Here is a 25330-nt window from a genome sequence, read left to right as displayed (position 1 = left end):
TATAATGAGTACCCTTATTAGGAATAAACCTATTTTGGTCGGGATGTATAATATGTGAAATAACCCTAGACAGCCTAGTAGAAAGAATCCTTGAGAGAAGCTTCACATCAGTATTTAATAAAGAGATCGGCCTATATGAGCCCATATCTAAGGGATCTTTACCTTTTTTCAATATTAATACTACTACAGCCTCTGTCATTGATTCCGGTAGACTACCATCCTCTATTGCCTCAGTAAATACCTTCAGAAGACGGGGAAAAACCACCTCGCTATATTTACGATAAAATTCATATGGGAGTCCATCAGATCCCGGAGAAGAGTTTCCCGCGCAGGCCTTCAGAGCAGCCTCTAGTTCTAGGAGGGAAAGGTTCGCGTCTAGGGATTCTCTTTGAGCATCTGTAAGAACTGGGAGAGAGATAGAGTCCAAATATGAATCAATCATTTCATATGGGAGACTATTTTCTGATTTATATAATTCCGAAAAATATTTCCCAAATGCTTCTTTAATGGATTCTTGATCCCGGATACTTATGCCATCAGGAGATGTAACCTATCTCTTTTTTTGGATCCTGATTAGAGATCACTCTAGCCAACATCTTCCCTGGGGGACCTGATTCAGAGAAAAATATCTGTCCCTTGAAAAAAAGCCTTTGCTGAGCCTTATCCAAAAGAAAATCGGAAAAGGCCTGACTTTTCCTCTGCATATTTTCCCTAGCTTGTTCTGTATTCTTAGTGGAAAAGTCATCCATAGCAGCAGTCACTGCTTCTTGCAGCTTTCTCTCTTTCTTAGCATATCTCTTTCTCAGGTTAGATATATTACTAAAAAACACCCCTCTCATGTAGGCCTTAAAGGGATTCTGTCATCAGAAATTACTCCTATAACCTAAACATATGGCGATGTCCCTAGTAATTCAGTGAATCCTAAAGTGACTTTATCAAATGATCCTGTGGCTCTATAATCATAAAAAAGACGTTTATATCACCTGTCAATCAATTCAAAATGTGTCCAAGGGGACGTCTCATGCTGAAAGGTGCCCAGCTGCAGCCATCTCGTTTATGTGCCCAGCGCCGCCTCCTCAAGTGAAATCGCCGCCCTCCCTTTTGTTATATCCGCCTACTTCAGTTTGTGGCCGCCTCTGTAACCTCCGCTCGCTTCAGCCAGATCCCGCGCGTGCGCACTAGGTATAACCTGATGCGTCCGTGCGGACTATTGGCATCGGCCTCGTTTAGCGAAGTGCGCATGCGCCGGCCGGCGCACTTCGCTCGAACCTCCACAGACCGCCCTATTACAGCCCATCCCAGCCATCCAACCTCCTATAGCCGGCTTCAAAGGTGTTCGGAGGTTTGGATCGCACAGGCTGGATTTTTGAGAGGCTCCCTTTAGATTCTATTCAATAATATAAGGTATATAGGAAAAAATATATAGAACATTGTTGAATAATTATACTTTATAAATATCTATCTATATATATATATCTAGTTAGGATGGCAATACTATCAAAATTACAAAGATAGTTATATAAATATAATGGACACAATGGGGAGGCTATTCACAATAAGGAATAGTGGAGGTTAAAAAGATATTGGCACAACTATAAATATGTATAAACACAGCACCAAGGGGACAATTTGTATTATATATTCTATCAATTTATATTATTATATTCAGTTCACCAGGGGCATAGTAATTATAAGGAAGCCTATACATATACACTCACCTAAAGAATTATTAGGAACACCTGTTCTATTTCTCATTAATGCAATTATCTAGTCAACCAATCACATGGCAGTTGCTTCAATGCATTTAGGGGGGTGGTCCTGGTCAAGACAATCTCCTGAACTCCTATTCAACAATGTTCTATATATTTTTTCCTATATACCTTATATTATTGAATAGAATCTAAAGGGAGCCTCTCAAAAATCCAGCCTGTGCGATCCAAACCTCCGAACACCTTTGAAGCCGGCTATAGGAGGTTGGATGGCTGGGATGGGCTGTAATAGGGCGGTCTGTGGAGGTTCGAGCGAAGTGCGCCGGCCGGCGCATGCGCACTTCGCTAAACGAGGCCGATGCCAGTTGTCCGCACGAGTGCATCAGGTTATACCTAGTGCGCACGCGCGGGATCTGGCTGAAGCGAGCGGAGGTTACAGAGGCGGCCACAAACTGAAGTAGGCGGATATAATAAAAGGGAGTACGGCGATTTCACTTGAGGAGGCGGCGCTGGGCACATAAACGAGATGGCTGCAGCTGGGCACCTTTCAGCATGAGACGTCCCCTTGGACACATTTTGAAGTAAATGACAGGTGATATAAACGTCTTTTTTATGATTATAGAGCCACAGGATCATTTGATAAAGTCACTTTAGGATTCACTGAATTACTAGGGACATCGCCATATGTTTAGGTTATAGGAGTAATTTCTGATGACAGAATCCCTTTAAATGCGTCCCACACCAAGTGAGTCCCTGCTGAATTATAATTAGTATCCCAAAAGAGTTCTATCTTCTGTTTGATCAAATCATGGTTATCCATTATAGAGATCCAATGAGGATTCAATCTAAATGGAGGCCTAGCATTATATTTATTCTGGACCAAGCATAATTCAACAACAAGAGGTAAATGGTCGGACAGGGACCTATCTTCATATTTTATATGTTTTATGTACTTCAAGTAATTTTTATTTTTCAAAGCCAGATCTATTCTGGACATCGACCTCCCAGATTTACTAACACAAGAATATACTCGTTTCCCCTTTCCTAAATATCCCCATATATCCACAAAGCCGGATTCTTGGCAAGAGCAGGCCAAGGGAGACCCTTGACGTGCTACATACAGTACGAATCTCTATCCGTCGAGACCCCATCCTTTTCTGGATCAATAACACAGTTAAAATCCCCCATAACTATGACAGGGCATTCAGGCCACCGATCCATAAAGGTTAATAGACAATTAAGTACATGAAGAGAAAAGGGGAGAGGAATATAAATAAAAGCCAGAATGCATACTTTTCCAAATAGATTCCCATGGAGAAAAACAAATCTCCTCCGGTTGGTCTATGGAGGAGGCCCGGCAGACAAAATCAATCCGTTTATGAATTAATACTGTTACTCCTCTTGAATAACTTGAAAAAGTTGAGTGATAAGTCTGTGTGGCCCATCTCCCACCGAGTCTAGGGATCTCCCCCTCAGCAAAGTGGGTCTCTACTAAGCTAACAATAGCTGGAAGGTGTCTTCGAACCTGATCACAAACTGCCTGTATTTTTACTTTATTACCAAGCCTACAAACATTCCAGGTTAAGATTCTAACCAACATCAATAAAAAAAATAAAAAATAAAAAGTACCCAATTCCTACATCTCCTCCCCCCATCCTGGGAGACGCATCGCGACCCACCCCAGAACCTACAAACTACCCCCCTCCATCTTTTAATCCGCCACCATCCTGGACAGATCTCTCCACTAAGACCACCTCTCACCCCCCCCCCCCCCCCCATCCGCCACCATGATAAAAAAAATAAGGAAATGGTTCAGATATTATTCTGCTCAAGCCAATCCACCACAAGGTCAGGAGTGTAAAAAAATAAGAGTCCCACTGTTGAAAATTATCCGCAGTTTAGCCGGGTACACAAATGAATATTTAATGTTATTTTCACGAAGCCGTCTCTTAACCTCGATGTAGCTACGTTTTTTATCTTGGATATCCTTAGAAAAATCAGGAAAAAAAGACAGTCTGCTTCCATTGTAGAAAATAGGAAGACACTCCCTTGCCCTTCTAAGGATCATGTCCCTATCTCATGAGACAAGTATCTTCGCAAGAAGCATCTGCGGTTGCCTTCCCGGAATTGATTTGCCTTCTGGGACTCCATGGGCCCTCTCCACTAAAAACAGTGGAGAGAAGTGGTCTTTTCCAAACATTTCCAAAATTACGTTTTGAATCATATCAGCCGGATTGTCCCCCTCCATACCTTCTGGTAGGCCCATTATTTTCACATTGCTTCGCCTAGAGCTGTCTTCGAGATCCACTATCTTTATTTTAAGAGTGTTGGCTTTGGATCTCAACATAGGGATTTCCATTTTGGCCATTTTCACTTCCTTCTCCAGGACCTCTACGGATTTTTCTATGGTGGATACTCTGTCTCGTATTTTAGAAACCTCATCTCTTATCAGGGCCACATCGATCTGAATTAACCCAAGTTGAATAGAGATGCCTTTAATTAATTCTCAATTTTTTTTGACCACACCTAAAATTTAATTTAATGGACAGACAGTATAATCATCTCTCTCCACCCCCACCTCCTTAATGTAGTAATAAGAGGCTTCATCGATATTGGTTCCACTTTTTTTAAACTACATCTGCATCTTGCGACCCTTTATGTCCTGCTCTTGTGGTGACAACCTTTGGGGATTTCAAAAACGGATCAATTTTAGGCGATTCTGTAGTTTTTTGGCCTGTATGCTCAGCAGAACGCCTATTTTGCTTGGGGGCCATTTTTTCCCCTGCTTTCCACTCCTCCTCTTTTTTCCCTTTGTACTTTCCCCTTTTTTAAATTTTATAATATATAATATATATATATATATACATACAATATATATATATATATATATATATATATATATATATAAATGATGGAAGTTCAGGGCAGCACACCTTGTAGCAAGTGATGGGTGCCAGCGATGTCGACACTCGACCAAAGTGTCAAATAACAGGAGAAATAAACACACCGCAGCACATCCGCATGGTGAAAAAATGGTGGGATCCTTTATTCACCCAAGCAGCGATGTTTCGGTCCGCTTGCTGGGAACATTTTCAAGGCTTGAAAATGGTCCCAGCAAGCGGACCGAAACGTCGCTGCTTGGGTGAATAAAGGATCCCACCATTTTTTCACCATACGGATGTGCTGCGGTGTATTTATTTCTCATATATATATATATATATTTTATTTATTTATTTATTTTTAAATATTTTTTCCCCCCTTTTTTTTCTTTTCTGTTCCCCCCTTATCTTTCTTTTCTCTCTTTAATTTCTGGATTTCTCCTCTCCCTCCTCTTTTATCTTATTTATACTAGTTGCCAGGAGAAGGAATAAGAATCAAAACAAAACAGTTCATCCAAAACAAAAAACTAAAAAAGTTCACCCAGGGTGCAGCAATCATCAGTTCATCTAGATGGTCATAAGGGCAGCCAGTAGTGATGGACGAACATCGGCCGGGACAATTCACGAATGCACGTTTGCGATCAAATGTTCGTGAACCGCGCGTTTGCGGCGGACCACATTCACTTTAATATGGCAGGCGAACCTGAAAAACCTTCAGGTCATATTTGCAGCTAGCAAACACACATATTGAAAGTAGACAAATAGTCCCACAACATGGACAGTGATAATATCAGAGGGGGATCATTGGTAAAAACTCCCACAAAAAATATGTATTTTAATCAGGGGCCATTTTTATGCATCTTAAAGGAAAATTAGGCGTATTTCTGACACAGATTGTGGCGCAAAGGTCCTTAGCACCGCAATCTGCATATTTTTCACGCCCATGCCAGGTCTAAAAAAGGATGGTGTGGGCAGGGAAAGGGATACAGTTATTGCCATCCAGTTATTGGATACCACCGTCATACATTGACCGGATAACACCTCTGTACAGTGACCGGATAACACCGCCATACTGTGACCGGATAAAAGGGTATAAGAGGGCACAGTACAGGGAATGACTAGGGGCACTGCACAGGGTGTGGTAAGAGGGCACAATGCAGGGTTTAAGGGGGCACAGTACGGGGTGGGGGGCACAGTCACATGACCCTGTGACATTAGAAGGTCCTTATGGTGAATGCGGTTCATACGACACCATAATGAGAGGCAGAGGAGTGAGACAAGGGTGTGATTATGTGGCTAGAGATAAAAAATGTTACTGTTGGCCAGTACAGGCCCCAAAAATTAGGCAAAAGGCATTCACCTGATAGCAAAGAACTTTGGATTCTGTGGCTGGAGGTACATTAAGCGGTCACAGGATAAATATGTAACTGTCGGCCAGTACAAGCCCCACAAATTAGGCATTCACCTGACATAAAAGGCCTTTTATGCTGCTGTATATACAGTACATAAGGCAAGGACCATTCTTTGTTCTGTGTGGTGGTGGATATGTGTGGGCTGGCATGAGGAAATTCAATTACACGTGGTCATCACAGGTGTTGAATTCCTCCGAGATCCATCCCTCATTAATTTTCATGTGAGGTAGTCCACACTGTCGTCAGCTAGGCGAGTGCGCTTATTGGTCACAATCCCCCCTGCTGTTCTGAATGTCCTTTCGGACAGGACACTCGATGAGGGGCAAGCCAAGAGTTCCATGGCAAATTGTGCCAGCTCTAGGCACAGGTCAAGCCCGCACACCCAGTAGTCATAGGGTTCCTGGCTTCTCAGAGCGTCCACATCGGCCATTAACCCAATGTAGTTGGACACCTGTCGGTCTAGGCATTCCCTGAGGCTGGATCCGGCGGGCGGCTGTCGATGGGTTGGCTGCAAGAATTATCTCATATCCAAAGTGACCAACACATCTTCAAACCGCCCTCTTTTTGCAGGTGTGGTAGGATTGGTACCCGCACCTGTTTCGCTATGGGTGGAAATTCCTCTGCCAGTGCCCGCAACAGCAGAATGCAGCATCTCTCGCAGCAAGGCCTGGAAATTCTGCATTCTGACAGCCCTCTGTGACGCTGGTAACATGTCCGCCATTTTGTGTTTGTACCGGGGTCTAAGTACGTTACCACCCAGTACAGGTCCTTGACCTTTATGCTTTTTATATAGGGGTCCCTCTTTAAACACTGGAGCATGAAGGCTCCCATTTGCACTAAATTGGAAGTGGTGGAGCGACCCTGGCTTCTGCTTATCGCCCAGGAGAATGTCATCCTCGGTCTCCTCCCCCCAGCCACGAACAACACCAGGGATCCCCGAAAAGTTTAAAGCCTGCTCTTCTTGCTCCTCCTCCCCCCAGCCACCATCCTCCTCTGACTCCTCTTCAGACTCCTGTTGACTTGTCTCAGATGGAGTAACCCCCCCTGGGAATTCATTCAGCATTGCGACTTCCTCATCTTCCAGCTCCTGCTCCTTGACGGCTTGATCAATGACACAATGCAATGCACGCTCCAGACAGAAGGAGTAAGGTACGATGTCACTAATGGCGCCCTGGCTGCGACTGACCAGTTTGGTGATCTTATCAAATGGCTGCAGAAGTCTGCATGCGTCGCACATGAGCAGACACTGGTGCGGTGAAAAGAAACCAAGCTCCCCAGAACCTGTTCTGCTGCAGAGTTCGTACAGGTAGTCGTTAACGGCACATTGCTACTGGAGCAGCCTATCAAGCATATACAAGGTGGAGTTCCAGCGCGTTGGGCAGTCACAAATCAGACGTCTGACTGGCAAGTGGTGTCGCTGCTGAACGTCAGCAAGGTGGTCCATGGCCGTGTAAGATCTTCTAAAATGGCCAGAGATTTTCCTGGCCTGCCGCAATACATGCTGGACCCCGGGGTATTTGGCAACGAATGGCTGCACGACTATGTTCAGGAGGTGTGCCATGCACGGCACGTGTGTAATTTTGCCCTGTTTCAGCGCGCTCAGCAGATTGTCACCGTTGTCGTACACCACTTTACCAACTGTCAAATTAAGCAGGGTTAGCCACTGATAGGCCTGTGACCGCAGAGCTGAAAGCAGTGCAGGATCGGTGTGGCTCTTGGCTTCAAGGCACAACAGCCGCAGCACAGCATGGCAACGTCTCACAAACATTTGGGCCACGGAAGCCTGGCTTGTGCCAGATGAACGCAATGGTGGAAGGTGGAGGACAAATGGGAGGAGAGAGGAGAAGGAGAAGAGGCAGGACGCGGATCGCCGGGAGTGTGGCTTTGTGGGTTCTGACGGCGTTGCTCCCACTGTGCTCGGTGATGGGAGGCCAGGTGCCTTCTTAAGGCAGTCGTCCCTAGGTGAGTGTTGGGCTTACCATGACTTATGCGTTGACAGCACGGGCTGCAGATGGCAACACTATTGTCAGCAGCTGACACGTTAAAAAAAGCCCACACTGTGGAGCCATGTGCCGGCGTCCTGGGAGCGCAAGATGTGACCGTGCATGGTGGATGGCTCGCTCCACATACTTTTGCAGTCTGCTTTTTGCCTCCTCTGCACTGCGAGTTCTGCCTGCTTCTCTTCCCTATCTGGTGCTCCGTCTCTCCCTCTGAACTCCCCTCCTCTTCCTCTCTTGTGGGCACCCATGTGACATCCATCAACACGTCATCATCATCACCTTCACCACCAGATCTAGGAGTAGGCAGCAACAGCGGGGACCACCCTACTTGGGCTGATCTGGGTGGCGGCCGTTACCAAGAATGGCTGCGCATCGGTAAGGTCTGGGTATGGATGGGAAAATAATTCCTCTGACTCGAGTGGAGGGGCTATGGTGGTAGTGGTGGTGTCTTTGGGGGTGCACACAGCGGAGAGTGAGGAGGGTGCAGATACAGAGGATGAGGAGGGTGCAGAAGCGGAAGGCTGAGTGAGCCACTCAGCCAACTCTGGTGCGTCCTTTGACATAATCGAACGCTCCTTCTCCAACTTCCAACTTAGGCTCCGGCCTGGCGCACCTGCCCAACCCCTACCACCCCTGCGGAACGGCCTGCCTCTTCCTCTGCCTGTCATTTTCAAAATGACCCTGTGACAAAGTCCCTAGAGAAGAGCAGTATTTGTGGAAGCTGATATATTGCAGGCCTCAATCAGTTGTTAGTTGAAGCAGGTATATCATAACCTGTTCTGTCCCCACATGAAGGCGAATGAAGGTGTAACTGATAATGGCTTTGTGACTGGCCTACCTTCGTATCCAAGCAGTGGAGCAGACCGGACCGGCAGATGCTCAGGTTAGATGGATCCAGACATAGACATGAGGATGCAATCAAACGTGGGTTTATTTGATCCAGAGCAGTGACATACAGTGATGGAATACAGTAGATGCTGTCATGTGGATGTCTTTTCTGAGGCTAACTGCTGAGGCAACTGCTGGTCAAAAACTGATGCCTTCACAAGCCGAGGTGCGTGTCTCCAGTCACAAAGGATGCAGCACTGAAAAAGGCTACAGGAAGTGACCAGGCCCAAGGCTGCTAAAACCACGCCCAGAGATAAAACTTTATTTAACAAGAACGAAGGCGTGCAGCATACAAATTCCGGCCAGCAGATGGCAGCAGAGAACAGTAGACTTAAACAACATAGGTAAAACAAGAAATAATACAGTGCAGAAATTCAATATGAAAGGAACAGCACACTCCCCGTCTGAAATTCACTTTGGGGATTTCACTATGACGAATGTCCATAAAATATAAACAACCTGTAAAAGAAAACATGTTAGAATGCAAACATAGATAGTCCTGTTTTCCAACTTGAAATGGAGAAGATCTGCGAAGCTAGATACAGTCCTGTTCACCCATCAGGGACGTTCTCGATGGGTCTCATCCAACTGGAGAAACGTTCAAAGCGCTGACAACCGAAACTGGCGGTTTGCGTAGTTCCAGTGACTAGTGCACTAACTTCAGTGCGGATTTCTGGATCATTATCCGGATCCTGGATGCTGAAAACTTCCTGTACACATTCGTCCGCCTCTCCAAGTAGAAACTCTGGACCTGTAAGCCAAGTAGAGTTAGTAAGGGAACCTATAGACATAGGTCTAGTGGCATGATCTGCTGGATTAAGTTCGGATGGTACAGGTTTGGAGGACCTCCTGATCCTCTCTATGCGGTTACTAACGTACACATAAATTTGCTTGGTCCGATTGTGGATGTATCCTAAAACGACCTTACTGTAATACTGGACTTCGGCGATGTCGACACCCAGTTCTTGTTGTACGAAATCCGCAATCTCCACTGCCAACACAGTCCCACAGAGTTCCAGTCTGGGAATAGTATGATCTGGCTTGGGGGCTAACTTAGCCTTACCAAAGACGAATCCAACGTGATTTTGGTTGTTGGGTTCTGTGACTTTCAGATAGGCAACCGCTGCGATGGCCTCCGTGGAGGCGTCCGAGAACACGTGGAGTTCTTTCTTTATGCTAGAGGAAAGTGAAGTTTTAATATAGCATCTCGGGATGTGGATCTCATCCAAGACACACAAGGATCGCTTCCAGGTTTCCCATTTTTGCTCTTTCTCGGGGGGAAGTGGGGTATCCCAATCCTTGACTGTTTCAGAAAACTGTCTCAGTAAAGATTTACCTTGTATGGTAATGGGCGCTACAAATCCCAGCGGATCAAATAGGCTGTTTACCACTGATAGGACGCCTCGCTTTGTGAATGGCTTGTCTGCACAACTTATCTGAAAACCGAAGGAGTCAGCTGAGAGATCCCATCTGAGGCCCAAGCTCCTCTGCACAGGTGGACTGTCCAGTCCCAAGTTAATGTCCTTGAATCCTGGTGCATGATCGCCTAATTCGAAGGCCCTCATAACGGCCAGGCTGTTTGAAGCAATTTTGTGTAGTCCAAGTTTAGCTTGGTACAACATACTTTGAGTCCTTTTGAGCAGATCGATAGCCGCTTCTTCAGTCGGTAGTGATTTGAGTCCATCGTCTACGTAGAAGTCCTTTTCTACAAAGTCTCTGGCATCTTTACCGTACTTGGATTCTCCCTCTAATGCAGTGTGCCGAAAGCCGTAAGTTGCCACGGCAGGTGAAGGGCTGTTTCCAAATACGTGTACCCTCATACGATATTCTGCCATCTCTGCGTTGGTGTCATTATTCTTGTACCACAGAAACCTGAGGAAATTCCGGTGGTCCTCTCTGACTACGAAACAGTGGAACATCTGTTCAATGTCGGCGGTGATGGCAACGAGCTCTTTTCTGAACCTCATCAGCACTCCAACTAGGTTATTCGTCAGATTAGGACCTGTGAGAAGGACATCATTAAGCGATACACCTTGATGTTTGGCACTTGAGTCGAAAACAACCCTAATTTGATTAGGTTTCCGTGGGTGATACACTCCAAATGAAGGCAAGTACCAGCACTCGTCGTTCTTCCCTAAGGATGGAGCTGGTTCTGCATGGTTGTTGCGGAATATTTTGTCGATAAAGGCAACGATGTGTTCTCTCATCTCAGGCTTACTGTTCATGGTACGCTGAAGAGAGTTAAATCTAGACAGAGCTTGTTCCCTATTGTTTGGGAGTCTCACCCTGGTAGCTCGGAAGGGTAATGGAGAAACCCAGTGATTGGTTTCGTCTTTAAGGAACTCATTGTCCATTATCTTGATAAATTCTCTGTCCTTTACTGACAAAGCTACTTTATCATCGTCCTTGCTGGTATGAAAGACTGATCTTCCCAAGTTGTCGGCAAAGGGAGGAATGTCGTCAGGTGGTTGTATGAGGTCTGGAGGCTTCTCTTTCACCTATTGGTGATGAGGGCAAGGCTTAATGCAAGTTGTGCGTCCATCTCCACGCACGTACGTTTTGAAAGAGCGGATTCTTGGTTGATCCAAGCATACATTTCCTATGACTACCCATCCCAAGTCCAGTCTCTGGGCATATGGTGCATAGTCGGGACCATTACACTGTTGACGCACCTTGTGTACCCTTAGATTGTCTCTGCCAAGCAGGAGTAGAATCTCAGCGTTGTTGTCCATAGGTGGGATAACGTTGGCTAGGTGCCTTAGGTGTGGATGGTGAAATGCAGCTTCCGGGGTAGGAATTTCATCCCTATGGTTGGGTATTTGATCGCATTCGATCAGCGTCGGTAGAGGTATTTCCGTATCTCCACTGACGGAACAAGCAATGAATCCTTGTGCCCTCCTGCCGCTAGTCTCTATGCGACCCGAGCAGGTGTTTAAGATGTAGGGTTCTGATGGTCCCTTTATTCCAAAGGCTTCAAAGAATTTAGGTCCTGCTAGGGAGCGGTTGCTTTGGTCGTCAATGATGGCATACATTTTTACTGCCTTTTCTGGTAGCCCCTCCGGGTAGACCTTGATTAGGCATATGCGGGCACAACATTTCTCACTCTGGCCCTCCCCACATACGTCCAAGCATGAGCAGGAAACAGCAGTGGCTGTGTTAGCGTGGTTCTGGGGCTCCCCGCCATGACTTTGAGCAGGACTGGTGGTGACAGCAGCCGGTGAATCCCTTGTGAGTGGAGTTGGGTGCATAGCTGAGGCATGTCTATCACTATGACACTCCTCACATTTGATAATGGATTTACAGTCCTTAGCCATGTGCTCCAATGAAGCGCAGCACTTGAAACATACCCCAAGCTCGGTGAGGACTTTCTTGCGCTCCTGTATGGTTTTGGATCTAAATCCTCTGCATTTGTTCAGTGAGTGTGGTTTTTTATGAATGGGACATTCACGATTGAAGGCCTTGTCTCCTGATGAGGTAGTGTACTGTCTACCAGTGGGTACTGCAGATGATGGTAGGTTAGTCTTTCTAACATTCACGCTGCTCTTAAAGTCTCTGTGTTTATGTACAATACTTTCATACCTTGATGATGGTGTCACTGAGGCTGTAGTATTGAACTCCAGGAAGTCAAGGCTGGGGTCATTCCTCATCTGGGACTGTTCATCGATGAATCTGCAGAAATGAATAAATGGGGGAAAAGTGACGTCATGCACTCTTTTGTACCTTGAGACTGATGCCGCCCACTTCTCTTGCAGGCTGTATGGTAACTTCACGACGATTGGGTTCACCCCATGGGCTGTATCCAGGTAGCACAGCCCGGACAGACGAGGGTCTCTTTTGGCGAGCTCCAGTTCCATGAGCAAATCACTTAAATCCTGAAGCTTGTGGACATCCTTGAGACTGATCTTGGGGACGTTCTGCAGTCTCCTGAATAGTGCCTTCTCTATTGCTTCTGCACTGCCAAAGGTGCGTTCGAGTCTCTGCCAGGCTGCAGCGAGACCTGCTTCTGCTTGTCCCACATAGACAGTTCTAAGGCTCTTGATGCGATTTGTGGAGCCTGGGCCCAGCCATTTGATCAAGAGGTCGAGCTCCTGCTCTGCGGTTAGGTTGAGGTTGGCGATGGCAGCTTTGAAGGTTGCCTTCCAGGCTCTGTAGCTCTCCGCACGGTCATCAAATTTTGAGAGACTGGTGTTAATTAGCTCTCTGCTCACCATAAACCTGGCAAACTCAGACATATCTGATTTCTCACTGCTTGTTGCCATGACAACTTGTGATGCCCCTGGGGCGTATAGGCTGCGTGGCGTGAAAGGGTGAGATGCTTCCGGGTAGAATGATGTTGCTGCAGGGTTGAGCTGTGGTCTAGCCTCTGTAGATTCTGATGAATGCTGCTTGAGCTGTGGAGGTAGGCTAGGAAACACCTGGTAGCCATCTTGCTGTAATAACTGTCCTTGAGAGGGCGCGTCTGGGCAACTGTTATTGGATTGCTCGGGTGCTGTGGGTATCGCTGCCACTGCAGGTAGAGCTGACTTGGAGGTTTCAGTGTTGTTGGCTTGGACAGTACTGCACACTGGGGGTGTTGCAGATAACTGTTTCAGTACGTAGTCGCTGGTGCGATCAACTGGATCGTCTATCTCCTCTGGTGGTAAGCAGACTGAATCAAGGCCTTGGCTCAATGCTTGCTCAAGTAGTCTTACTCTTGCTAATGCGATTTCCTCTTCCCTCTCTGATTCAAGGATCTTTATTCGAGCCTCTGCTTCTGCCCTCTTGGCTTCTGCCTCCGCCCTCTTGGCTTCTGCCTCCGCTTCTGCCCTCTTGGCTTCTGCCTCCGCTTCTGCCCTCTTGGCCGCCGCCGTCTGTGCTTCTGTTCTCGCAAGGACTTCTTTTTCGGTGAAGGAACGCCTTACTTTGGATAGCTTTGCATTTATGCGGGCCTCTAGTAATCTGTCGCTCAGGTTGGAGCTTCTAGAGCATGATGATCTGTAGGACCGTGAGGAATGTTTAGACGAATGTGATCTGTGTGATCTAGTTTCTTGCAAATGAGAGATGCGGAGTTCCACTTTATCTTTACCATCCAGCACCATGGCGTCTCTTTGTCTGTCTATTGATTCTGCCTTGCACAATTCTGACGGGGCTTCTTCAATATTAGAGTCTTTTAGAAAGGTTATATACAGTCTTGTGAAAAAATTAGGACACCCTTTGAAAGCATGTGGTTTTTTGTAACATTTTTAATAAATGGTTATTTCATCTCCGTTTCAACAATACAGAGAGATTAAAGTAATCCGACTAAACAAAGAAAACTGAAGAAAAGTCTTTTCAAGATCTTCTGTAAATGTCATTCTACAAAAATGCCTATTCTAACTGAGGAAAAAGATAGGACACCCTTGCCCCTAATAGCGAGTGTTACCTCCTTTGGCTGAAATAACTGCAGTGAGACGGTTCTTGTAGCCATCTACCAGTCTTCGACATCGGTCTGAGGAAATTTTACCCCACTCCTCAATGCAGAACTTTTTCAGCTGTGAGATGTTTGAGGGGTTTCTTGCACGTACAGCCCTTTTCAAGTCACCCCACAGCATCTCAATGGGATTCAAATCTGGACTTTGACTTGGCCATTCCAGGACTCTCCATTTCTTCTTTTTCAGCCAATCTTTGGTTGATTTACTAGTATGTTTTGGGTCATTGTCATGTTGCATGGTCCAGTTCCGCTTCAGCTTTAATTTTCTAACTGATGGTCTCACATGTTCTTCAAACACCTTCTGATACACAGTAGAATTCATCGTGGATTCTATGATGGTGAGCTGACCAGGTCCTGCTGCAGCAAAGCAGCCCCAAACCATGACACTTCCACCTCCATGCTTCACAGTTGGTATGAGGTTCTTTTCTTGGAATGCTGTGTTTGGTTTACGCCAAACATGTCCTCTGCTGTTGTGTCCAAATAATTCAATTTTGGACTCATCTGTCCAAAGAACATTATTCCAGAAGTCCTGGTCTTTGTCAACTTTATCGCTGGGAAATGTCAGTCTGGCCTTGATGTTTCTCTTGGAAAGCAAAGGTTTCCTCCTTGCACACCTCCCATGCAAGTTAAACTTGTACAGTCTCTTTCTGATTGTAGAGGCATGTACTTCTACATCAACAGTAGCCAGAGCCTGCTGTAGTTCTCGAGATGACACTTTAGGGTTTTTGGATACCTCTTTTAGCATCTTGCGGTCTGCTCTTGGGGTGAACTTGCTGGGGCGACCAGTCCTGGGCATGTTGGCAGTTGTTTTGAAAGCCCTCCACTTGTAGACTATCTTCCGGACAGTGGAATGGCTGATTTCAAAATCTTTTGAGATCTTTTTAAATCCCTTCCCAGACTCATAGGCTGCTACAATCTTTTTTCTGAAGTCCTCTGACAGCTCTTTTGCTCTCACCATGGTGCTCACTCTCACTTCAACAGTCAGGAGCACACCAAACTAAATGTCTGAGGTTTAAATAGGGCAAGCCTCATTCAACATGCAGAGTAACGATCTACTAATAATGTGCACCTGGTGTGATATACCTGTGTGAGATCTGAGCCAATTTAAGAGGGAATACATGTGAGGGTGTCCTATCTTTTTCCTCAGTTAGAATAGGCATTTTTGTAGAATGACATTTACAGAAGATCTTGAAAAGACTTTTCTTCAGTTTTCTTTGTTTAGTTGGATTACTTTAATCTCTCTGTATTGTTGAAACGGAGATGAAATAACCATTTATTAAAAATGTTACAAAAAACCACATGCTTTCAAAGGGTGTCCTAATTTTTTCACATGACTGTACCTTGTGGACAGTCTCTTGTATCTTTCATGGGCTGCGTTCAGCCGCCCGACAGCAACTTGTAAGCTGGTGGCATCGCCTGAGGAGGACTTAAGTCCTGATATGAGGGAGGAAACTCGTTCCCATAGCTCTTCCAGGTTGTCACATAGCTCATCTTTCCTGGTGTGATAGTTTTCCGTGACCTTTATAGTTGGTTTGAGAGAGCGCCTTGGTCGCGTGACTTGGTCTGCTGGAAGTGTGGGTTCTACCTCCAGCTCTTCATAATGATCAGTATCAGGTAGCATTTGTTTTGTTTCATCACTGGGGAACTGTACGAGGTCCTTTTCGGCCATTTTGATTTAAGGTGCGCTGTCTCTTTAACCTCCTCAGGACCGCCGTACGCAGGATTGCGTCTTTGCGGCGGTCCTGTTGTTCTGGGTGGACGCGCCGGTGCGTCCTCTCGCGAGACGTGAGATTTCCTGTGAACGCGCGCACACAGGCGCGCGCGTTCACAGGATCGGAAGGTAAGCGAGTGGATCTCCAGCCTGCCAGCGGCGATCGTTCGCTGGCAGGCTGGAGATGTGATTTTTTTAACCCCTAACAGGTATATTAGACGCTGTTTTGATAACAGCGTCTAATATACCTGCTACCTGGTCCTCTGGTGGTCCCCTTTGTTTGGATCGACCACCAGAGGACACAGGCAGCTCAGTAATATGTTGCACCAAGCACCACTACACTACACCCCCCCCTGTCACTTATTAACCCCTTATTAGCCCTTGATCACCCCTGATCACCCCATATAGACTCCCTGATCACCCCCCTGTCATTGATTACCCCCCTGTCATTGATCACCCCCCTGTAAAGCTCCATTCAGATGTCCGCATGATTTTTACGGATCCACTGATAGACTGATCGGTTCCGTAAAAATCATACGGACGTCTGAATGCAGCCTTACAGGGGAGTGATCAATGACTGTGGTGATCACCCCATATAGACTCCCTGATCACCCCCCTGTCATTGATTACACCCCTGTCATTGATCAACCCCCTGTAAAGCTCCATTCAGACATCCGCATGATTTTTACGGATCCACTGATAGACTGATCGGATCCGTAAAAATCATACGGACGTCTGAATGCAGCCTTACAGGGGAGTGATCAATGACTGTGGTGATCACCCCATATAGACTCCCTGATCACCCCCCTGTCATTGATTACCCCTCTGTCATTGATCACCCCCCTGTAAAGCTCCATTCAGATGTCCGCATGATTTTTACGGATCCACTGATAGACTGATCGGATCCGTAAAAATCATACGGACGTCTGAATGCAGCCTTACAGGGGCGTGATCAATGACTGTGGTGATCACCCCATATAGACTCCCTGATCACCCCCCTGTCATTGATTACCCCTCTGTCATTGATCACCCCCCTGTAAAGCTCCATTCAGATGTCCGCATGATTTTTACGGATCCACTGATAGACTGATCGGATCCGTAAAAATCATACGGACGTCTGAATGCAGCCTTACAGGGGAGTGATCAATGACTGTGGTGATCACCCCATATAGACTCCCTGATCACACCCCTGTCATTGATCACCCCCCTGTCATTGATTACCCCCCTGTCATTGATCACACCCCTGTAAAGCTCCATTCAGATGTCCGCATGATTTTTACGGATCCACTGATAGACTGATCGGATCCGTAAAAATCATCCGGACGTCTGAATGAAGCCTTACAGGGGCATGATCAATGACTGTGGTGATCACCCCATATAGACTCCCTGATCACCCCCCTGTCATTGATTACCCCTCTGTCATTGATTACCCCCCTGTAAAGCTCCATTCAGATGTCCGCATGATTTTTACGGATCCACTGATAGACTGATCGGATCCGTAAAAATCATACGGACGTCTGAATAGAGCCTTACAGGGGAGTGATCAATGACGGAGGTGATCACCCCATATAGACTCCCTGATCACCCCCCTGTCATTGATCACCCCCCTGTCATTGATCCCCCCCCCCCCCTGTAAGGCTGCATTCAGTCTTTTTTTTGGCCCAAGTTAGCGGAATTTTTTTTTTTTTCTTACAAAGTCACATATTCCACTAACTTGTGACAAAAAATAAAATCTCACATGAACTCACCATACCCCTCACGGAATCCAAATGCGTAAAATTTTTTAGACATTTATATTCCAGACTTCTTCTCACGCTTTAGGGCCCCTAGAATGCCAGGGCAGTATAAATACCCCACATGTGACCCCATTTCGGAAAGAAGACACCCCCAGGTATTCCGTGAGGGGCATATTGAGTCCATGAAAGATTGAAATTTTTGTCCCAAGTTAGCGGAACGGGAGACTTTGTGAGAAAAAAATAAAAAATATCAATTTCCGCTAACTTGTGCCAAAAAAAAATAATTTCTATGAACTCGCCATGCCCCTCATTGAATACCTTGGGGTGTCTTCTTTCCAAAATGGGGTCACATGTGGGGTATTTATACTGCCCTGGCATTCTAGGGGCCCCAAAGCGTGAGAAGAAGTCTGGTATCCAAATGTCTAAAAATGCCCTCCTAAAAGGAATTTGGGCCCCTTTGCGCATCTAGGCTGCAAAAAAGTGTCACACATCTGGTATCGCCGTACTCAGGAGAAGTTGGGCAATGTGTTTTGGGGTGTCATTTTACATATACCCATGCTGGGTGAGATAAATATCTTGGTCAAATGCCAACTTTGTATAAAAAAAATGGAAAAAGTTGTCTTTTGCCAAGATATTTCTCTCACCCAGCATGGGTATATGTAAAAAGACACCCCAAAACACATTCCCCAACGTCTCCTGAATACGGCGATACCAGATGTGTGACACTTTTTTGCAGCCTAGGTGGGCAAAGGGGCCCACATTCCAAAGAGCACCTTTCGGATTTCACTGGTCATTTACCTACTTACCACACATTAGGGCCCCTGGAAAATGCCAGGGCAGTATAACTACCCCACAAGTGACCCCATTTTGGAAAGAAGACACCCCAAGGTATTCCGTGAGGGGCATGGCGAGTTCCTAGAATTTTTTATTTTTTGTCACAAGTTAGTGGAAAATGATGATTTTTTTTTTTTTTTTTTTTTTCATACAAAGTCTCATATTCCACTAACTTGTGACAAAAAATAAAAACTTCCATGAACTCACTATGCCCATCAGCGAATACCTTGGGGTCTCTTCTTTCCAAAATGGGGTCACTTGTGGGGTAGTTATACTGCCCTGGCATTCTAGGGGCCCAAATGTGTGGTAAGGAGTTTGAAATCAAATTCTGTAAAAAATGACGAGTGAAATCCGAAAGGTGCTCTTTGGAATATGGGCCCCTTTGCCCACCTAGGCTGCAAAAAAGTGTCACACATCTGGTATCTCCGTACTCAGGAGAAGGTGGGGAATGTGTTTTGGGGTGTCATTTTACATATACCCATGCTGGGTGAGAGAAATATCTTGGCAAAAGACAACTTTTCCCATTTTTTTATACAAAGTTGGCATTTGACCAAGATATTTATCTCACCCAGCATGGGTATATGTAAAAAGACACCCCAAAACACATTCCCCAACTTCTACTGAATACGGAGATACCAGATGTGTGACACTTTTTTGCAGCCTAGGTGGGCAAAGGGGCCCACATTCCAAAGAGCACCTTTCGGATTTCACTCGTCATTTTTTACAGAATTTGATTTCAAACTCCTTACCACACATTTGGGCCCCTAGAATGCCAGGGCAGTATAACTACCCCACAAGTGACCCCATTTTGGAAAGAAGAGACCCCAAGGTATTCGCTGATGGGCATAGTGAGTTCATGGAAGTTTTTATTTTTTGTCATAAGTTAGTGGAATATGAGACTTTGTATGAAAAAAATAAAATAAAAAATAAATCAGCATTTTCCACTAACTTGCGACAAAAAATAAAAAATTCTAGGAACTCGCCATGCCCCTCACGGAATACCTTGGGGTGTCTTCTTTCCAAAATGGGGTCAATTGTGGGGTAGTTATACTGCCCTGGCATTCTAGGGGCCCAAATGTGTGGTAAGGAGTTTGAAATCAAATTCTGTAAAAAATGACCTGTGAAATCCGAAAGGTGCTGTTTGGAATATGGGCCCCTTTGCCCACCTAGGCTGCAAAAAAGTGTCACACATCTGGTATCTCTGTATTCAGGAGAAGTTGAGGAATGTGTTTTGGGGTGTCTTTTTACATATACCTGAAAGGGCCCCTGGTTTGTCTGTGGGTGAACCTCCGGCCGGGCAACCACTAAAGACCAATACACGTTGATAGGTTTAAAATGGTTGTCTGTTTATTAGACATCGTGGACAATTTATAGATGTAAACCACAAGATTATCATATACCTCCCCTAAGCTTAATCCAATCAGGTAACGAATTTATTAATCTCACCTCTATACAACCTTAGTGAAAAAGTCATGATAATTTCCTAGAAACAAGATACATATGTGATGCATTTATAATTCTTGGAATTAAGATATCTAACCATAATCTTTGTTGACTTTAGCTTTGTTCAGATATTTCGCGGAATTATCTTCGTTTATTTTGTACCAACATATACCTGATAAAAAAATGTCCTTCACTAATCTAAACCAGAGGTGAACGTCAAGATACAAAACTGCTTATATACATAACCGGTATCAATGTAAAATCTATCTGTTTGCTAAAGCCTGCATATCTCTTTCTAGCCATGCGGTTTTAAGCTACCGACCTCTATTTCCTGTTAGCTGTGTTGCTAGACTTTGCTGTTATAAGAGTATAAAATATTTCCTTTAAAGAAGAACTTTGCATATTTAATACAAGCATATAAGGCTGAATTATTCCATATATATGTGAACGTGTGTGGATATAGACATAATTTCCTTACAATCCCCTCTTTGATCATATGGAATTCCCATTCCATGTGATCACTCCTTATACCACACACCAATTCTCGGTATTTTTCTCAGAGTACTTCCTTTTTTAAGGGTGACATATTCACCTGAATCTTCTGCTTACTAAACGGTTCAGGAAAGTTTTGATCTTTCAAGTCCTCAGTTTCTAGTTCATTGGTATACTCCCTGAACATAAATTCTTCCTCATACAAGTCCTGCATAGTCTTTGGATCCTTTGGACTAAGTGGTTTTGGATAGCCTCTTAGCCATCGCTCATATCTACTTTGCAGGCTTGGGGGTATGATCAAAGACATTTCCTTTGTAGGCATCTTGTCCGAAGGACTCATGTTTGTCCGGGGAATTCCTGAGGACTCCTTCTGGCGTCTTCTTGAGCCGGCTGGCGTGTATCCACTGTGGACTCTGGTCAGTAAGGACAGCCGTTCGAGCCACTCTTAGAACCTCAAATGGACCTTGGTAAATTGGACCAGTCTTGTGGCGGGCAGCTAGTTGTTTCACCAGAACTTTGTCTCCGGGCAAGAATGGATGAGTTGGATCTGTGGAAAGAGGAGGAAAGGTGACAGCAACCTTATCATAGTTTTCTGAAAGTATACTTACCAAGTGTTTCACGTACTGTTCCTGCAAGGCAAAAATGTTACTGTCAGTATCCTCATCCACATATCTGTACCTGTCGTCTGCAGTCCCTGAGATCTCCAGTACTTGATGTCCTCACTGGTAGACTGTTTCTGAAGTTGATATACTACTGACTCCCAGTTTTCACTTTCAAAGTCTGTCATGAATAATAACTTACTTTCCCTTCTCGTGTCTCTCTTGGCTGCCATTTTTGCTGCTCTGTCTGCTAGGTTGTTTCCCATAGCTTGATAATCTCCCTTTGCAGAGTGTCCTTTCACTTTTATCACACTTATGGCTTCCGGTAATTGAATTGCATGTAGCAAGTGATCTATGTATTTCTGATTTGCTACCTTCTTCCCGTCTGCTGAGATATACCCCCTATTTTTCCATATTAATGCATAATCATGCACTGTTCCAAATGCATAGCTACTATCAGTATAAATATTCACCTTGTGTCCTGCGAATATTTCACAGGCTCTTGTGAGCGCTACCAACTCAGCTTGTTGTGCTGAAGTTGTGACAATTGGTTCAGCTTCTATCACTTGATTTGGGAGCATGACTACTGCGTAACCTGTTTGGTATGTCCTGTCATCTGGTCTTGTGCATGATCCATCCACAAAAACATCTATACTGCCAGTCTGTGGTGTGTCCTTTAAATCCTCCCTAGGTGTTGTGCATGACAAGATTATTTCATCACATCTGTGTTCAGGTATTGGGTCTACTTGTTCGTCAGAACCTTCACGCTTAAGTCTCAAAAGTGTATGCAACAATCTTATCACTGGTGAGGTGTCTGGACATGTCTTTATCAACAGGTTTGCCGTACTGAGTAATATGGTCTCATATCCGGACAGTCTCTGAGCTGTCATGTGTTGTGTGGTCATGTTTTGAAGGAGGGACAAGACTGTATGAGTGGTGAAAAGTTCCATTGTATTTCCATGGACCATCTTAGTAGCATCCTTTACTGACATAGCCGCGGCTGCTAATGCTTGGAGACAGTGAGGCATTCCAAGAACTACAGGAGGTAATTTTTTCGATAAGTATGAAACTGGCCTGTTTCTCCCCCCATGTGTCTGTGTCAAAACCGCTGCATAGGTTTCTCCAGATACCACGCAATATAATTGGAATGGCTTTCCATAATCTGCCAGGGCCAAGGCTGGGGCTTGGGTCAGGGACCGAATCAATCTCTCAAAGGCTTCTACTCTGTCCTCTGTCCACTCCACTATCTTTGGTGCTTCTGTGAGTGTAGTTTTTCTTAGGATCGAATCCCAATGGGAGCAATCGGGAATCCACTGCCTACAATACACTATTGACCCTAAAAAGGACAGCATTGTAGCTTTGTCCCTTGGCCTGCTTAGGGAGGTCACTGCCTTGACTCTAGCGGGTGAGATCTTTCTCTCTCCTGCCTCTATTATGCACCCCAGATACTCTACCTGGGTACTTGCATATTGGATTTTCTTCTTCGAGGCCAGGTGTCCTTTGCTTGCCAAGTGGTCTAATAAACTCCCTGAATCTTTTTCGCAGGCTTCTAACTCCGAATTGGAGAGTAAAAGGTCGTCTGTGTACTGTATTAAGGTGGATCCCCTCTTTGGTTCCCAATCTTCCAATGTAGCCTTTAATACAATAGAAAAGGCTGCTGGGCTATCCCCAAAACCTTGAGGGAGACGGGTCCACGTCACCTGACCATTATCAGCCCACTGAAAAGCAAAAAGATTTTGTGCATCCCAAGCCACTGGTATGGAAAAGAACGCATTACTGAGGTCAACTACAGTGTAATATCTGGATCCCGCAGGAATGGCCCCGAACACAGCTGTAAGATCTGCCACCAAGGGGGGAAGTGGGATAATTGCCTTGTTTACCTTCCTTAGATCCTGTACCAGCCGCCATGTGCCATTAGCCTTTTTTACGGGATTTATCGGGGAATTCCAGGGACTGACAATTTTCCTAAGAATTCCCATCTGCAAGTATTTCTCAATTTGTGGCTTTATACCCTCTAACTTTTCCTCACTCAATGGGTATTGTTTTTGAAAGGTTGGCATGACCCCCTCCTTCAAACAGGGCCGGTAGGGCTCACAGTTAATCCTCCCTGCCGAGTCTTTACATTTTGCCCAAATTGGATGATTTTCCAGGGACATTGGTATGCTTAAAAAGAACCCATTCATGTCACGTCTCTTTGGGTTTGTCAGGTCACATTTCATTGAGGTTGCTGTCAGTCTGCCCTTTTTGTCAAAGACCAATGAAATCTGTAATGCTGCCATTAAATCCCTTCCTAATAGGCAAATGGGGCACTCTAGTAGGACTGCAAAAGACATGTGCGTCACTAGTTCCCCCGTAAGAGTACAAACCGGGAGCGGTGCTGTCACCTTATGTATCACTGTCGTCCCATTTATACCCATAGAACTTCCTTCGGTGCATTTATCATTAATGAAGTCTATTTTGTTTACACTTGAAGTCGTTGCTCCGGTGTCAAGCAATAACTTAACTTTAATACCATCAATTTGCAGTAGTACTTGTGGTAAGACTTGCCAATCAGTTGGAACAAAATGCATAATGAAGGATGGGACTTGTTCTGGGCACCCCTAGTAGTAATTGTTCCCCCGTGGGGACGGGTACTGTTCATGCTCAGACCACCTCTGTAAGTCTGATTGCAAATTGGGTTGTCTACTCCCCCCATCCTTTGCTGGCCAGTGTATGTTAACACGATCTCCCTGGGATTGTCTTCTTGTCATATCTTGCTGTCTTTCCTGTTGTCTGGGCTCCCCTCGGTAGTCAGAGGCGCCTCTCCCTCTGTATTCTCTCCTATCTTCATCTCTTACCTTTGGACATTCTCGCCTCCAGTGACCTAGACTCCCACAAATGAAACAGCCCTGTCTCTGATTTCTTTCTACTCTTCCCAGGTAATCTGCCTGGCCCCTACTTCTCGGACCTCTTCTATTATTCCTTCCCCGGGGGAAACTTGACATCATCATGTAATTGCTTTCCCCACCTGATAATATAGACTCCTGTTGTATGTCCTGCTGCACTAACAATGGAAATACTCCTCCCTTTTGATTGAAAACACCAGAAGCCGAGCGTTTTGCTATGTCATCCATAAATTCTGTCACTGTTTGAGTAAGCCATTCGTTATTGACTAATTTTATTAGCTGTGTCGTCTTAGGGTCCCCATTTGTCATACATGTAGTCTTGAACAATTCAGGTGAATTCATTCCTGTACTACTGTAGAGATCCAACAGTCTCTTACAGAAACTATAAAAATCCTCTTTCGGCTCTTGTTTTGTATTTAGCATTGTGTGTAAACCTGAATCCCCTTTGTATCTTTTCATCCATTCTACTCCTATCTTATCCCAAAACTTCTTCCAAACCTTGGGGCTATCTCTGTCTCCTGCATCCCTAACTTCTTTTTCTGATGCCTTCATTATCTTTCCTGGATCAATTTGAGAGCCAGTGTCTGGGTCTATGGCTGAGAGTATTATCTGAATATCCTCCAAAGTTAAATGGCTCCCTGCGGTATATTTCTGCAGAAACATAGCTACTGCTCTAGGGTCATTTTTTGGATTGGGGCACATATCTTTCAGTTCCTTCATTAATCCTAAAGGAAGAGGGATATGGACTTCTGTGCTACCCACAGTAATCATGGGAAGCCGCAGTTGTGTGACTTCTCTATCCCCTTCCTCAGGTATTAGAGTGAGTTTGGAAAATTCATCTGCTAGGGGTTGGATTATTCCAGGTATTCTAGGACTGGAGGTTGCCAGGGGAATTCCCTGTTCTAAACTGTCCGCTTCTATCTGTGTTTCAATTCCTGTTGTCCTCCTATCGTACTCTTCCTGAGCCCTGGTTTCCCAGTCCTTCTTCACCCTCCAGTACTCCTGTCTTAGTTTTCCTATCTCGGTCAGCAGCTGTTTTTTTTTTTGTTAGTTGCAGCTCTGGTTCTGCCACACTCTCCTCCCAAAATGCCCTTTAATTCATCTATCTGTTCCTCACTAGGAAGGTCTGTATCATCTGGGTCCTCTTGATCATATATGACGGGAAAGACATCCTGAAGGGGAAGTTGTTTAATGTAGACTATGTCTCTCCTTAGTTTATCCCTCAGTTGAATCAGCTCCTGTACATAACTGCCCATGCTTTCTCTATATTCAATTCTTTTTTCCTTAGCTTGT

General features: G+C 45.1%; 1 protein-coding gene across 1 annotated transcript; it reads right to left on the bottom strand.

Annotated features, from left to right (window-relative positions):
- Nucleotides 1-4071: 4071 nt before the first annotated feature.
- On the bottom strand, nt 4072-23837 carry LOC121002251. Its single transcript, XM_040433625.1, has 3 exons — nt 20654-23837; nt 12630-12633; nt 4072-4082 (listed from the first exon to the last, which is right to left on the bottom strand). Exon 1 carries the CDS (start codon nt 23720-23722, stop codon nt 21170-21172), a length of 2553 nt encoding a protein of 850 aa, XP_040289559.1. The 5' UTR covers nt 23723-23837; the 3' UTR covers nt 4072-4082; nt 12630-12633; nt 20654-21169.
- Between the last annotated feature and the right edge of the window lie 1493 nt (nt 23838-25330).

This window comes from Bufo bufo, chromosome 5 (assembly GCF_905171765.1).
Source record: "Bufo bufo chromosome 5, aBufBuf1.1, whole genome shotgun sequence".
Classification (NCBI taxonomy): domain Eukaryota; kingdom Metazoa; phylum Chordata; class Amphibia; order Anura; family Bufonidae; genus Bufo; species Bufo bufo.
The sequence above is the reverse complement of the archived record's forward strand: the minus strand, read 5'-3'. Positions and strand labels throughout refer to the sequence as shown.

What these genes read in the sequence shown, in the direction of transcription:
- LOC121002251 (XM_040433625.1), bottom strand. Translation starts at nt 23,722, where the DNA reads ATGCATTTTGTTCCAACTGATTGGCAAGTCTTACCACAAGTACTACTG.